The sequence below is a fragment of the Triturus cristatus genome, chromosome 4_2, assembly GCF_964204655.1.
Source record: "Triturus cristatus chromosome 4_2, aTriCri1.1, whole genome shotgun sequence".
NCBI classification, from domain to species: Eukaryota; Metazoa; Chordata; class Amphibia; order Caudata; family Salamandridae; genus Triturus; species Triturus cristatus.
Genome location: NC_140586.1, coordinates 182269467 through 182281777, shown reverse-complemented (window position 1 = coordinate 182281777; position 12311 = coordinate 182269467). Strand labels below are relative to the sequence as shown.

General features: G+C 48.9%; 1 protein-coding gene across 7 annotated transcripts in view; it reads right to left on the bottom strand.

Moving 5' to 3' along the window:
• ARHGDIB (Rho GDP dissociation inhibitor beta) overlaps window positions 1-12049 on the bottom strand; it is a 103207-nt gene extending 91158 nt beyond the window's left edge. Inside the window, exon 1 of one of the 7 annotated variants that reach the window (XM_085601013.1) lies at window positions 11980-12049. Coding sequence is in view for 3 of the 7 variants with exons in the window: in XM_085601016.1 (XP_085457142.1) it covers window positions 10941-11007 (67 nt within the window). In the remaining 4 variants the exon portion in view is untranslated. The other 6 variants (XM_085601012.1, XM_085601016.1, XM_085601010.1 and 3 more) reach the window with 6 other exon arrangements.
• Between the last annotated feature and the right edge of the window lie 262 nt (window positions 12050-12311).

Genomic DNA, 12311 nt, shown 5'->3' with positions numbered 1-12311 from the left:
GCAATGAGAAGCTCTAAAAATATCTTTACTGCTACAAACCCCCTGAAATGGATGCCTGTACAGTGCAATTCCTCTTGTATGCTGTGTGCAATAACATTTTAAAACAATAACCTGCATTTTCACAGTGGTTTCAGTTACAGGCTGGGAGGTCACAGCACTGTAATGCAGAAGTCATTATTCCCCTTGTGCCAGGACTGAATTCTATTTCTCTCTGATTACACACAATACATGTTATGTTAGAGTGTCTTATATAGCGCAACAGCTGCCCCAGCAAAAGGGCGTCCCGGCGCTGAAAGAAAGACTGACAGACAAATCGCAGAGCGGCACCAGCTAGTTAGTGGGGAAAAGAAGCGTCTTAATGGCCTTCCTGAAATCCAGATAGTTATTAAGACCCCGAATCTGCACAGGAAGTGTGTTCCAAAGCGTGGCAGCTCTATAACAAAATGAGCGGCCACCAGCCCGGACTCTTCTTATCCGAGGGACCACCACCAAATGCTGGCCCTCTGACCGAAGGGGGCTTGATGGAACATACAGAGAGAGACGATTGGCCAGAATAGGCAGGTGGCAGATTTCAAAACCTTAAAGGAGATACATAGAGCCTTAAATTCAATGCGCCTAGCCACCGGAAGCCAATGGAGGCGGCGGATGGCACTGGACACAGAGCAGGACTTGCGCAAGCCTAGAAGTGTTCTGGCTGCAGCGTTTTGTATCCTTTGCAGCCTCTGAACCTCTGCTTTATTAGACCCTAAATAGAGGGAACAGGCTTAATCAAGTCTAGACAAGACCATAGCTTGAATGATGACCCGACGTATCGAGGCATCAAAGAAGCTCATCAAAGGCCTGAGCCCCCGTAGAAGTCCAAAGCAAATCCCTGCTGTTTTTTCGGTATGGGCTCGATAGTTTAGAGAGGAGTCCAACCAAACCCCTAAGTTCTTAACCACATGCTTGGGGCAGGGGGGGCGTGCCCAGACTTGCTGGCCAGCAGAGGTCACTCCACAGACCATGGTCTCTGCCTACCACCAATACATCCAACTTGTTGGAATGCAGTTGGAGGCAGTTAGCAGTCATCCACTCGGCCACTGCCGCAAGATCGCCCTGAAACTTAAGGGCCTCTTGCTCGGTGTTATTAGAGAGTGCCACCACTAACTGAGTGTCATCAGCATAAGAGACCATGGTCAGGCCCCTACTCAAGGCTACAGCAGCCAAAGGTTGAACAGAAATGTTGAACAACAGGGGGCTAAGGGAGGAGCCCTGTGGCACCCCTTGTTTGATACAGTGTTCACTGGACACAAACGGGGGGATGAAACTGAGAATGACCTCTCGTGAAGGAATCAGGCAATCCACTCCAATGCCTGATCATTAATACCTACTTCCGCCAGGCGTCTCAACAGAATGTTATGTGATACCGTGTCAAACTCAGCGCTTAAGTCCAACAGGATCAGCACCGACGTTTGCCCCGCATCCATGGCAGACCACAGCCAGGAGAGCCAACTCTGTGCTGTGACCTGGCCTGAAGCCATTTTGTGAGGGGTCCAGTATGTTGTTGAGGGTAAGAAAGTCCGACAGGAGAGAGTTCACGTATGCCTCTGTGAGCTTAGCTGCCCAAGGAAGCAGAGAAATGGGCAGATAGCTTTCTGCTTTAGTTGGATCAAGAGCAGGCTTTTTAAGCAGCAGAATTACTTTAGCCTGTTTCCAGACCCTGGGCACCGTAGCAGTACTAAGAGATTTATTAATCACCTGAATCAGAGAGGGTAGAATGGTTGGAAATACCTTCTTGAATTGGTCAGGTTTAAGAGGGTCAGCAGCAGAACCCGACTTAATCCTGCTACCCAGCAATTGCAGCTGATCCACTGAAATCGGTGGAAAAGAGTGGAGAGTATTTAGCTGCTGATAGCAAAATGCTGCCGATGGATTGCTGGGTGCGGTTGGGAAGGAGCTGTAGATATCGTCCACCTTTTTAACAAAAAAGGTGGCCAGCTCCTCACACTGCCGATTAGACGTGATAGTAGACCCAACGCCATTTTGTTGAGATTGCAAACTGGCAAGTATAGAGAACATGCTCTTAGCGGGATTAGCGCTTTCGCGGATTTGCTTAGAAAAGAAAGACGCTCGTGCCTGGTAGATTGTTTTATGATATTTTTTAATAGCTGCCCTCTAAATGTCCTTAGCTACCGTGCAGAAATCCCTTCTCCAAATCCACTCCAGCTTCTTACATCCCTTACGCATGTCAGCGAGATCCGAGTTATACCAGGGTCTTGTTTTAGTTTCACGACTACCTGACCATTTCTTGGGAATGAGGCTATCTAATGGACGCCTAATACAATCTGAGAATAGCCCGTATGCCTCACTGATGTCCTCCGGCCGATCGGGCCGAGTATCCAGGAGGCCAACCTCAAATTGATCCCAGTCCAGCTTATACCAGGGTCGCTTCAACACAGTCGGCCGACCCTTGGACTGGGCGGGAGTGACTTCATGCAGGAACACAGAGACCAAAAAATGGTCCGTCCAACCCATCTTAGCCGGCGCACGTATAGTAATATGGGACATATTAGTGTAGACCGGGTCTAATAAGTGACCCACGGTGTGCGTAGCGCCTACGACCAACTGCAGCAGCTGGCACGCTGCAAGGTCAGCTACGAAACTCGCTATATTGGTGTCCTCAGTGTTATCTAAATGGAGGTTCAAATCTCCCAGCACCGTAAAATTGGCGGTATCAACTGCTAGTATGTTAATCATATCTACAAGGGCCTCTCTAAAACATGGGGAAGGTCACAGAGGTCGGTACACAAGGAGTCCATAAATAATGTAGTTTGGGCTCAAGTTGATCTTAAAATAGGCACTCTCACAGCCGATAATCGACTGTTTAGTGAAGGAGCAAGAATAACAGGATTTATAAATTATCGCTATACCCCGCCCTCTGGATGCTCTATTCTACGACAGAACCCTATAGCCTGCAGGAAGCGCCAAGCCGGGTTCAACTGTCGTGACATCGGAGAGCCATGTCTCAGTAAGAAAAAGAGCATCCGGAGAGGCCTCCTCTAGTAGGTCAAATACATGAGCATAATGTTTGACTAATGAACGACAGTTCAGACTAAGAATGCTCGCATGCAACCTTGGCTTAAGCGAGCGGTGGCACCTGGGGAAGGTATATGTGGCTTGAAGGCCACACCTTAAAAAGCAGAAAGGGCCTTCAACAGTAAGCTCATCAGCCTGCTTACACCCACTTACAGAGGTCGTCAGCTCAAGCAGGTCCTCCCGAGTATAGGTGGTAATACCCCTCTTAGGAAAGGCAGCATGTCTGGCGCGGGTGGGCGCAGATGGGCTTGCCTTTGGCGCGTCTGCTGCGTGCGCGCGTCGGCGCGTGCCTAAGTAGCGTCGGGGGCATGGGAGCTGGCCCGCTGACCTACTACCTTCAAGATGGCTGCCTCAGCGTCTGAAGTCCTGCGAAAACCTTACGGTAGACTTCTAGCTGAGCGTGGGAAGTGTGCAAAGTAAGCAAAAGTGCAAGGATTAAAAATAGTTTGGTTTCTTTTAAAAAAAATAGCAGCACAGAATATGTGCAAGATCGCAATTTCAATTTACCATGAACTAGCGTGGGTCACTCCCGGCTGAGCCTCAGGAGGACTTCTCTATGAGTGCTCGCGTCGGTGCATGCCTAGGTAGCATCGGGGGCATGGGAGCTGGCCCGCTGACCTACTACCTTCAAGATGACCGCCTCAGCGTCTGAAGTCCTGCGAAACCCTTCTGCAGTGATTGCATTAACCAATTTAGATTTTATCATGTAAAAGAGTGCATTTTCCCTGTTATTTCCTTGTTTCTGTTCTTCTGTGAGATCTAGGCTGCATTGTTCGAGCTCTCAAAGCTAAAGCCCATTTATTGCCGTATGACCTCGACAAATTGCGCCAGATATGTATTTGAAGACTGGCTTTAGTGCAGGGCTTCAGAGCAGCACCATAGACCATGGCATACTGACAGCTTAGGTTTTACGACTGAAAGGAGTTAGAAATTGACACACACAGTTCATCTCAAATTATTTCACGCGATTCATTCGCCGTTTGTGGATGGAGCAAGTTAACCTAAAACCCATGACATCTATGTGAGTTTCATATGTCTGAAATACAAATGATGAAAAATCTGCCTTACTTTGATGTAAACTATTTGGAATTACGGCCTACTATTATTAAAAGATATGCGATCAGCGCCAGCGGTCAGAGTGAACTTCAGTGAAGAGTCAGAGAGAGTGGGTGACTCACCCAGGATGTCTGTTCACAAATGGCTGCCGGGCAGAGAGCTTCACTGGTGACAGTCTTAGTGAAGCTTGTGCAAGCAAAAACAAGCAATTAAGACCAGGGAAACGTCTTAAAATCAGAAAGGACACCCATTTGAGCAACGAGAACCTCTAAGATTTTGAAACTCCTGCAAAGCACCAGAAATGGAAGGGCACTAACCTATTGATCCTTTATTAACCATAATCAGCTCACACTTGGCTCAGCTGCTGTAGAGATTAGACGCTGGCTGTCTCAGGCACGACGGACGCAGTGAGAGGAGCTCTCAGCTGCTTAGTTAAACCTGTAGCTCTGCTGTTATGAGAGCCATGGTCCCGTGTGCCTTTTAAAGTCACTCAGCATCTCCCTGGTCTTTGACTCACTCGGCTCATGCTTGTTCTGTTGCCGGGCGGCAGTGCACTGTTGCAATAAAGTCCTGTGGACCCGGGCACAGGAAGGAAATTAAGCATCCCGATCCTGCCACGCTCCCTCGGCCGGACAGGTGTTCTGTTGCTGGACGGCATAGCAGCAAATATAGGGGGCGTGGCCAGGACAATTGTTGAATCAGATCCTACCAATAGCCGGCCTGCGCCGGACTGGAAGTAGCCCCTGGCAATCAATCTTAAATGCATGAATACTTGACACACAGAGTCTGCCCAGGCTCTGCCCCACGTGGTTTCCGGCACATAGAATCAATTCATTACTGAGTCAGCAGCTGAGTGGTCCGAGCGCTGCCCGCCGCAGCACCAGTCTGAGGACTGAGCAGGGAGCAGAGCTACAGGCTCAGTGTCTGTCTGGAACTATTAACACCTCAGTGAGCCACGCGGCAGCCTCTCTGCGGTGACAGTCTAAACCACCTCTGGTCACAGACCCTGGTCTGGTCGCAAAGCGAGCCTTGGCTGCCGCCCAAGTGGAATCAAAATCCGTAACTGCCGTGCGGCACCCGCTCGCCGATGGACACATTGCTTTTGCAGTCATGTGAAAGCAGCCGCCACAGTGAATGCACCAGAAAAGCTATTAAGGCGTTGCAGCTGAGACCCCAGGCAGGCTGCATATATTTTTTTCATTCTCAGCAGCCAGTCATCACTGCACAGTGAGTGTGCAAAGTACTGCACTGTCATCTACACTGTCTCTGCCAGAGCGACGTCAACAAGCATACGGTCGCGCCGCTACTGCTTGCTCAAATAGGACTGCTAGTTAACTAGTATTATAGCACGGCGCTATAAGGCCTGACTTTGCATTTTAGTGTGGTGATGCGGACCACCACACTAAAATGCGTTAGTCTAACGCCTGATGCGTTTTACTTGGCAGGGCTGCTTGCAGACGGCCAGGGGTACACTGCAGACTAATGGCGCAACATACAGCCACTCTCGGCTAAAAGAATCTGATGGAAACTGCATATCTAATTGTGGCTGCCTGGGCGCCACTCCCTGGTGGGATGCCCCCTCTGCAAGGGGTATTTTCTCTCTTGGAATCTATGTGGCACTTTATGGTGGGATGCCCTCCTTCTGTGACAGAGGGGGGCCTAACTCTCTGGCAGGTATTAGGAGTTCACTAGTGGAATCCCCCCCCTTTCTGTGGAAGGCGGTCCCTGGTCTCTGCCAGGTATTAGAGCTCATGGGGCACTTCCTTGTGGGATGGCGTCTCTCGCAGGAGATCTCTGCTCTGGTATCAGAATCCACAGGACACTTCTCTCTTCCTTCTGCAACAGGCGGTCTCTTATCTGTAGGAGGGGTATCCTCCCTCCTGGAGGTATCAAAATCCATAGGGCATTTTCAGGTAGGACGCCCCTCTCTGGGGCAGGCGGGCTCTGCTCAGTGGCATAGCCAGTGTGTCACGAGCCCTAGAGCAAGGATGGAAATGGGTCCTGTGGCTGCTGTCTGAATGGTAAGATACAGCAATAACCAGGGTTCAGCGGCAGTGGTTAATTTTTAAAAAATAAATAAATAGGAGCCAGGGCTCTCCTCAGGAGGCAGCTTGGACCAGCCCATTTCTCCTGTTAGCGCCACCTAAAACAGAACCATCTACTAACCATGAAAGAGGGGCGAGGATGTGGCGTGAAGGCCGGAGCTGCAGACTTCAGTGCTGGGGAACCAGGTTCGAGCCTCAGCGTCGACTCAAAATCCTATGATTCTGTGAGAATAACTGAATTTCCTCATGCCCCCAAAAAAGAATTTGACCATGTGTAATGTAACTGATGCTCATACCATCCTCAGTAACATTTGCGTTACATAAAACTGCAAAAAAACACGTCTGTGATATGATAGTAATCAGCACGTGCGACTCAGGCCTTACAGTGCTGATTTTGTAATTCAGCCTGGCCAGACAGTCTCTTCGGCACTCAATCCCATTCCCTTAGCCCAAAGCCAGCCAAAAACGACCGAAATCTAACTCAAAAGCGCTACTCAGATGATGGACGCAATACAGCGCTGTGATGCAGCCACTAATGAAGCTTAATGGCTGAACCAGCACAGGGCAGTGGTGCAGAAAGGGCCGCCCTTCTCCTGCTGACCACCTCTTCTGTGTGAGACTGACAGTGGATCTGTGCTCCCCTTCTCCTGCGCTGTGGTCTTGTCACAGGCAGGTGGGAAGCAGGGATTTAGCCGGTCCAAGAAATTACTCTTCGGATTAAGTTTAAACAGTGGCAAAACGTGTGACTCACAGCAGCACTTGTAGTTGGGGACGATGAGTTGTTACGGCTAGAGCTGCTGACTTCGGAACTGGAAGTCTGAAAGCGCCGGTGTTGATGATTAAGTGCCAGTGCTGAGTACCGGAAACCACCGGCTCAAATTAAGCACTGTTCAGTGGGAACCTCAGGCCTCTGTGCCCCAGTGCCACTGCTCCTGCTGCACCAATGGACGCTATGCCCCCTGGCTCTGCTTCCCTCAGGGTGTGCGTGCGAGAGTTTTAGAAGGAGCTCGATCTGTGAGTACTGGGCACACAGCGAAAGAGGTAGAGGGGCTTCCCTGATGGAAATTTCCTATAGACCAAATGCAAATTGTTCATAGATTTGGTTACTGCAATATCATTTTAGATATCTTCAGAACTGTAATGGAGAAAACCCCAGCGAGTAAAGTGAATTCATTGAAACTACTTTGGGGTTAGTGCTGTATTTTCCACTACTGCAGCTAAGAAACTGTGAGCTAGGTCTGCCTTGTTCAGTTCATAAGCTGTGCTCTCTAAAATAATGCACTAACTCAGAGAAATATCAGGTTAAATTAAATGCATGTGCATAAAACAGGAGTTCATCTCTGTACTGCAGCAACAAAACAATATATTGTTTTTGGCATCACGCCAACGCAGAATGGACCTGTGCAGTCCTTTGAGTTCATGCACGTTCTGCTGACAGTATTCAGTAAGGAGTGGGATGAGGAGGACTACGAATGAGGTAAGGACACACTGAAGGAGGCAAGGCACAGCGGAGATCAGATAGGACAGTGATATTCAAAGTATGGACTGGGGGTCGCTAGTGGGCCTCGTGGCAAAAAGCAGCACTGGGCAGCTCTTACCATGACTGCACACTAGCATTCAGAACAAGCATTGGCATAGCCAATAGGTCTCGCCTTTGGGACCTTATAAGTGTTTAGCCATGCAACAGTTGCATAACTAAACACTTATAAGGTCCCAAAAGCGAGACCTATTGGCTATGCCAATGCTTGTTTTAACTGCTGCAATCTATTGAAGCCTCACGGAGAACATCAAAGTGGCCGCGAAAGTGATCGCGATCAAACATCAAAGCGGCCGCGCAAGTAATCGCGGTAAAGCGCGACTCGCGCGCCCGCGCACATACACTGTAGCTCTAGGCTGGCCTGGTAGCACTTTTTGGAGCCCTCACAAAATGTCTTGCCAGACCAGCGCATGTGCTGGGTCAGGCGAGACCTAAAAACGTAGACGAACAGGCAAACATTTACTTACAGGTTAACTGAAGTTATAGAAAGGAAGTAACTAAGGTGTTCGGCACCACTTAACTTTAGTAGCGCCTTCATTCTAAAAGTATATTTCATTAACACACAAAAGCTTATCACCTTGATACCACGGATTATATGAGCACATTGCAAAATATTTTTGTAAGTGACAGTTCCCAACATGAATTTAGAAACATTTGTGCTTCCCCCTACCATGACACCACTACAAATAAAAAACTAAGGGGCAAGTCAGTTCTTATGTGTACCCTCTGGGTGTGTTGGATTGCTATTATACATGAACAAACCCAAGAGAAGTCTTTGTATAGCACACATACTAACGTCCTGTATATTTCGAGATCATCTTATATGTGATAACGGAGAAAAAGGAGGCGAAGTGGAATTAAACAGTTACCCAGGATCACACAATTTAGTCAAGTGGGGAAGCTGGGATTGATCCCAGATTCTGTTGAGTGGGGGTTAATGGTCCGAGGCCTCAGGGAACCTTTTATAATAGAGTTTGTCTGAAGGAGTATCTACTCTCTAACAATGGGAAACCCCTTCCCCATTCTGGTTAGAAAGACTAGGTCAAGGTGTCCGAGCGAGTATAAAAATCACTTTCTCTTTGGAGTAAATTCCAATTTATTAAGGTTTAGGCTTTGTGGCATAGCATGAACCGTGATAGCCAACATGTGTTTCGCCCCCTTACAATGGCCATCCGGCCTGGGGCTTCTTCAGGGCGTTTCAAGATGTTCAGCTGTATGAAGGGAAAAGACCTATCAATTCCCAGGGGCCAGGTACGGCTTCTAGTTAGTAAGTAGGTTGCTCTGTGTTCGGTCCTATCTCATCCGTCGTCGAAGTATAAAGTCTAAACGGCTATCACGGTTCTTGCTATGCCACAAAGCCTAAACCTTTTACTCCAAAGAGAAAGTGATTTTTGTACTCACTCGGACACATTGACCTAGTCTTTCTAACCAGAATGGGGAAGGGGTTTCCCATTGTCGTGAGCGAGTAGATACTCCTTCAGACAAACTTTATTATAAAAGGTTCCCCGAGGCCTCGGACCATTAACCCCCACCCAACAGGGTACTCGCTCTGACACATTGACCTGATTGATCCCAGATTGTCTGGTTTCATACTGTGCACAATTCAGCCACTAGATGTTCTTGCTTCGCTCCTCCTATGCTACCTTACAACCCCCTAAGAACCCTCTACCCACGACTGCAACCCTGCTGGCATCATTGTGGCCCTCGGTCACACCACAGACCAAACTTTTTGGCCCCTGGGAGAATGTTTGTGAGTACTCATGTTTGTCTGAAAGCAAAGCCTGGAACCACAAGCAGGCAATTATTGCCCTTTGTTCATACATATCAATCCTCCCGATTCAGGCGGGAGACTACAGATTTCATGGCTAGTCTCCCGATTCCTGCATCCAAAAACCTGATTTTTCTGCGGGCTTCAGACTGCAGGGACCGGTCTTGTGTGACTCGGATTCTGCACTACCAGTAAGTAACCTGCTGCTCCTGCAAGCAGGGATACAGGATTTTTGTCACGCTTTCTCTTCCTGCCATAGCGCTTTCACTCTACTCCAGAGAGCTATGGAAACAATTTATATTTGAATTTCTGATTTCCGATCCTGCAGCAGCACACTAGCAAGTCCCATACGATAGACCCGATGCAGGCCGTAATATTAGTCAATGGGAGAAATACATTCATAAGATTATTATTATTTTTTAAATCTCCTACTTTCCTCTTCCAAATTGTTGACATGTATGTTTGTTTTCAAACTCTGCTTTCAGCAAAAACTGCAGTAAATAGAGGCGCTCCAGACAGCAAAAAAGTGCACAGATCCCTTTGAACTGGTGAAGCCACAATACGCTGTAGTATATATGCTATACTTTATCGAGAAGGACAAAGGTCAGAGGTCACCCATAATGGGACAGCAGATTGCTGGGTTCACCATAACTCGAGCTCAATCCCTGTGAGACACGCCCCCCTCAGAATAGGAAGTACATACAGTGGCTGGTGCTCTGCCCACGCCCTACGACCTCCCATCCCCCAAACGCTGCACCTGGTTCCTGATAATCCCATTAGGGAAAAGTACACGGGACAGAGAGGATTAGTGGGGTGAAATTAGCCCCCGCCCCTCGCAGTCAGGCACGTGGATGCCTGCCCAGCCCCACGAGGGAACAGACTTCAGTCTGTATCTTTAAGAACAGTGGCCCTCGGAGGCCTCATTCCCCCACCCACACAGCAGGGAATTTCCAAATCAGATACACTGTTTCGCTACCTGCTACCACACACCCACCTTGGTTGTACCTGCACCGCGCCACGCCCTCGTATTTAACCAACCGCAGCTGCCTGTATCTTGTATTCCACCTTTGACCACTCCGGTTCCCCCCGCCTATAACCAAGTACCCCCCCCCCCCCGCCACACCTACCAGTAACTTCCTGGTTGCACTTGGCCAGCCGGCTGTCGGTAACACCCACTTTTCCCACACTTCCGTGTATTGAGCAACCCACGGGCCGCCCCCACCTGGCTATTTATGTGTTTGTTAATTTATATATGCGCGAAGTTGGGGGGGGTCGGAGAGCTTTATACTAGATGGTAACCTTACAATCTGTCTCTAGTTACTGCACGCTCCCCTCAAATCCTGCAACCGCCACCAAACTGCCCCCTTCTACGCCTGGCTGTAACCTCCCACCTTCAGTGTATATAGATATTTGGAAACGGGAAGTTTAGATGCAGTCTGCATTATATCCAAAAACGGACCTCGAAACGACAGGCGCATGACGGCAAATCTCTGGGGGACCAGGCCCCCTCCCATGAGCGCCTTCATGAAACCACACCCGGTGAGAAGAGACAGAACTCCCTGGGCTGGCACGGTTATAACTCTTACTGCGACAGAGGACGGGGCCGTAGTAGGTGCGCCACGCCCCTCACATTCGACCGCACTCTACATATCCTCGCCCATTTCTGAACTTTATTCCAGATTTTCTCATATCACAGCGCCTAGTTTCAAAGCGGGACTTGTCTGCACTATACAAAACGCCTGTAAAAATAAACGCTTTTGGATGTAGGGTCCGTTTCCCGCGAACGGGCAATACACGACGCAGTGTGTCCGCTGTACATACCCACTAGTGCCTGTCTGAGTTTACGCTCTTGGGCGGTACTCTCTGGGTCGAAGGCGCTCTCCTAGGTCAGGTCGGGTCTTCGCAGCACACTCGCGCTCCCCTCGTTGTCCGGATCCTCTCAGCACCCTGTTCCCCTCGGTGTCACTGGTGCTCTCCTCTCGCAATCGGCAGTTGAAAGAGGAAGGAAGTTGGCTGAGAAAAAAAGCAGAGCCTTGGGGGGGCCGGTGCAGGCAGGAAGCGCGACTCGTGCTCAGAAGAAGCGCACTCGGTGATCGTCGGCGAAGACTTCCCGCCACTAGAAGCAGCAAGCTCGGTGTGGAGGAGAGGGGCCACCCCAGGGGTGCACCTGTGCAGGCAGCCCCATCCCAAATCCCCCAATGTACTCCATTCGCAAAAACGTCATACCATGAGTGGCAAAGCAAAGAACCAACGTGCCACGTAACTATTGAACAGATTTCCAGCACGCCTCTTAACTTGGGGGCAACATACCCAAATGCACACAATTGACAATGCAAATAACCTCTCACAATAATAGCATCAAATAGCACGACAAAAATAACACGTAACTAGTGAATAACCAACATTTCCATTAACAACTGATTTAGTAAGTGACCCACGCAGGCAACATAACGTGTAAACAACCAAAAAGAAACATCATGCCGCATGACTTTACTAACTTATGTTGTAATGTGCCTTGTTCCGACCCTATGTCATCACATTCCAATCTTGCTTCGACGAATGGAATGTGATGACATGGGAAGGACTGAGATAGTGATTGGCTAAGAGAGCTTGTTGGAGAAGCCACTATGCGCTGCATACTGGAGCAGCATTATTTAGGCTCCACCCTTACACGTCACGGAAGTGGATTTCTATATGTGCACTTGACATTATATTTACTGTGTGACTGGTGACGAGTGCAGAGCCACTGCTTTTAGAGGTGTTGCACTCTATACAGGCACCTGAGTCAGAAGGATTCAACTGCTGAAAAGGCAGAAATATGTCTTACGTA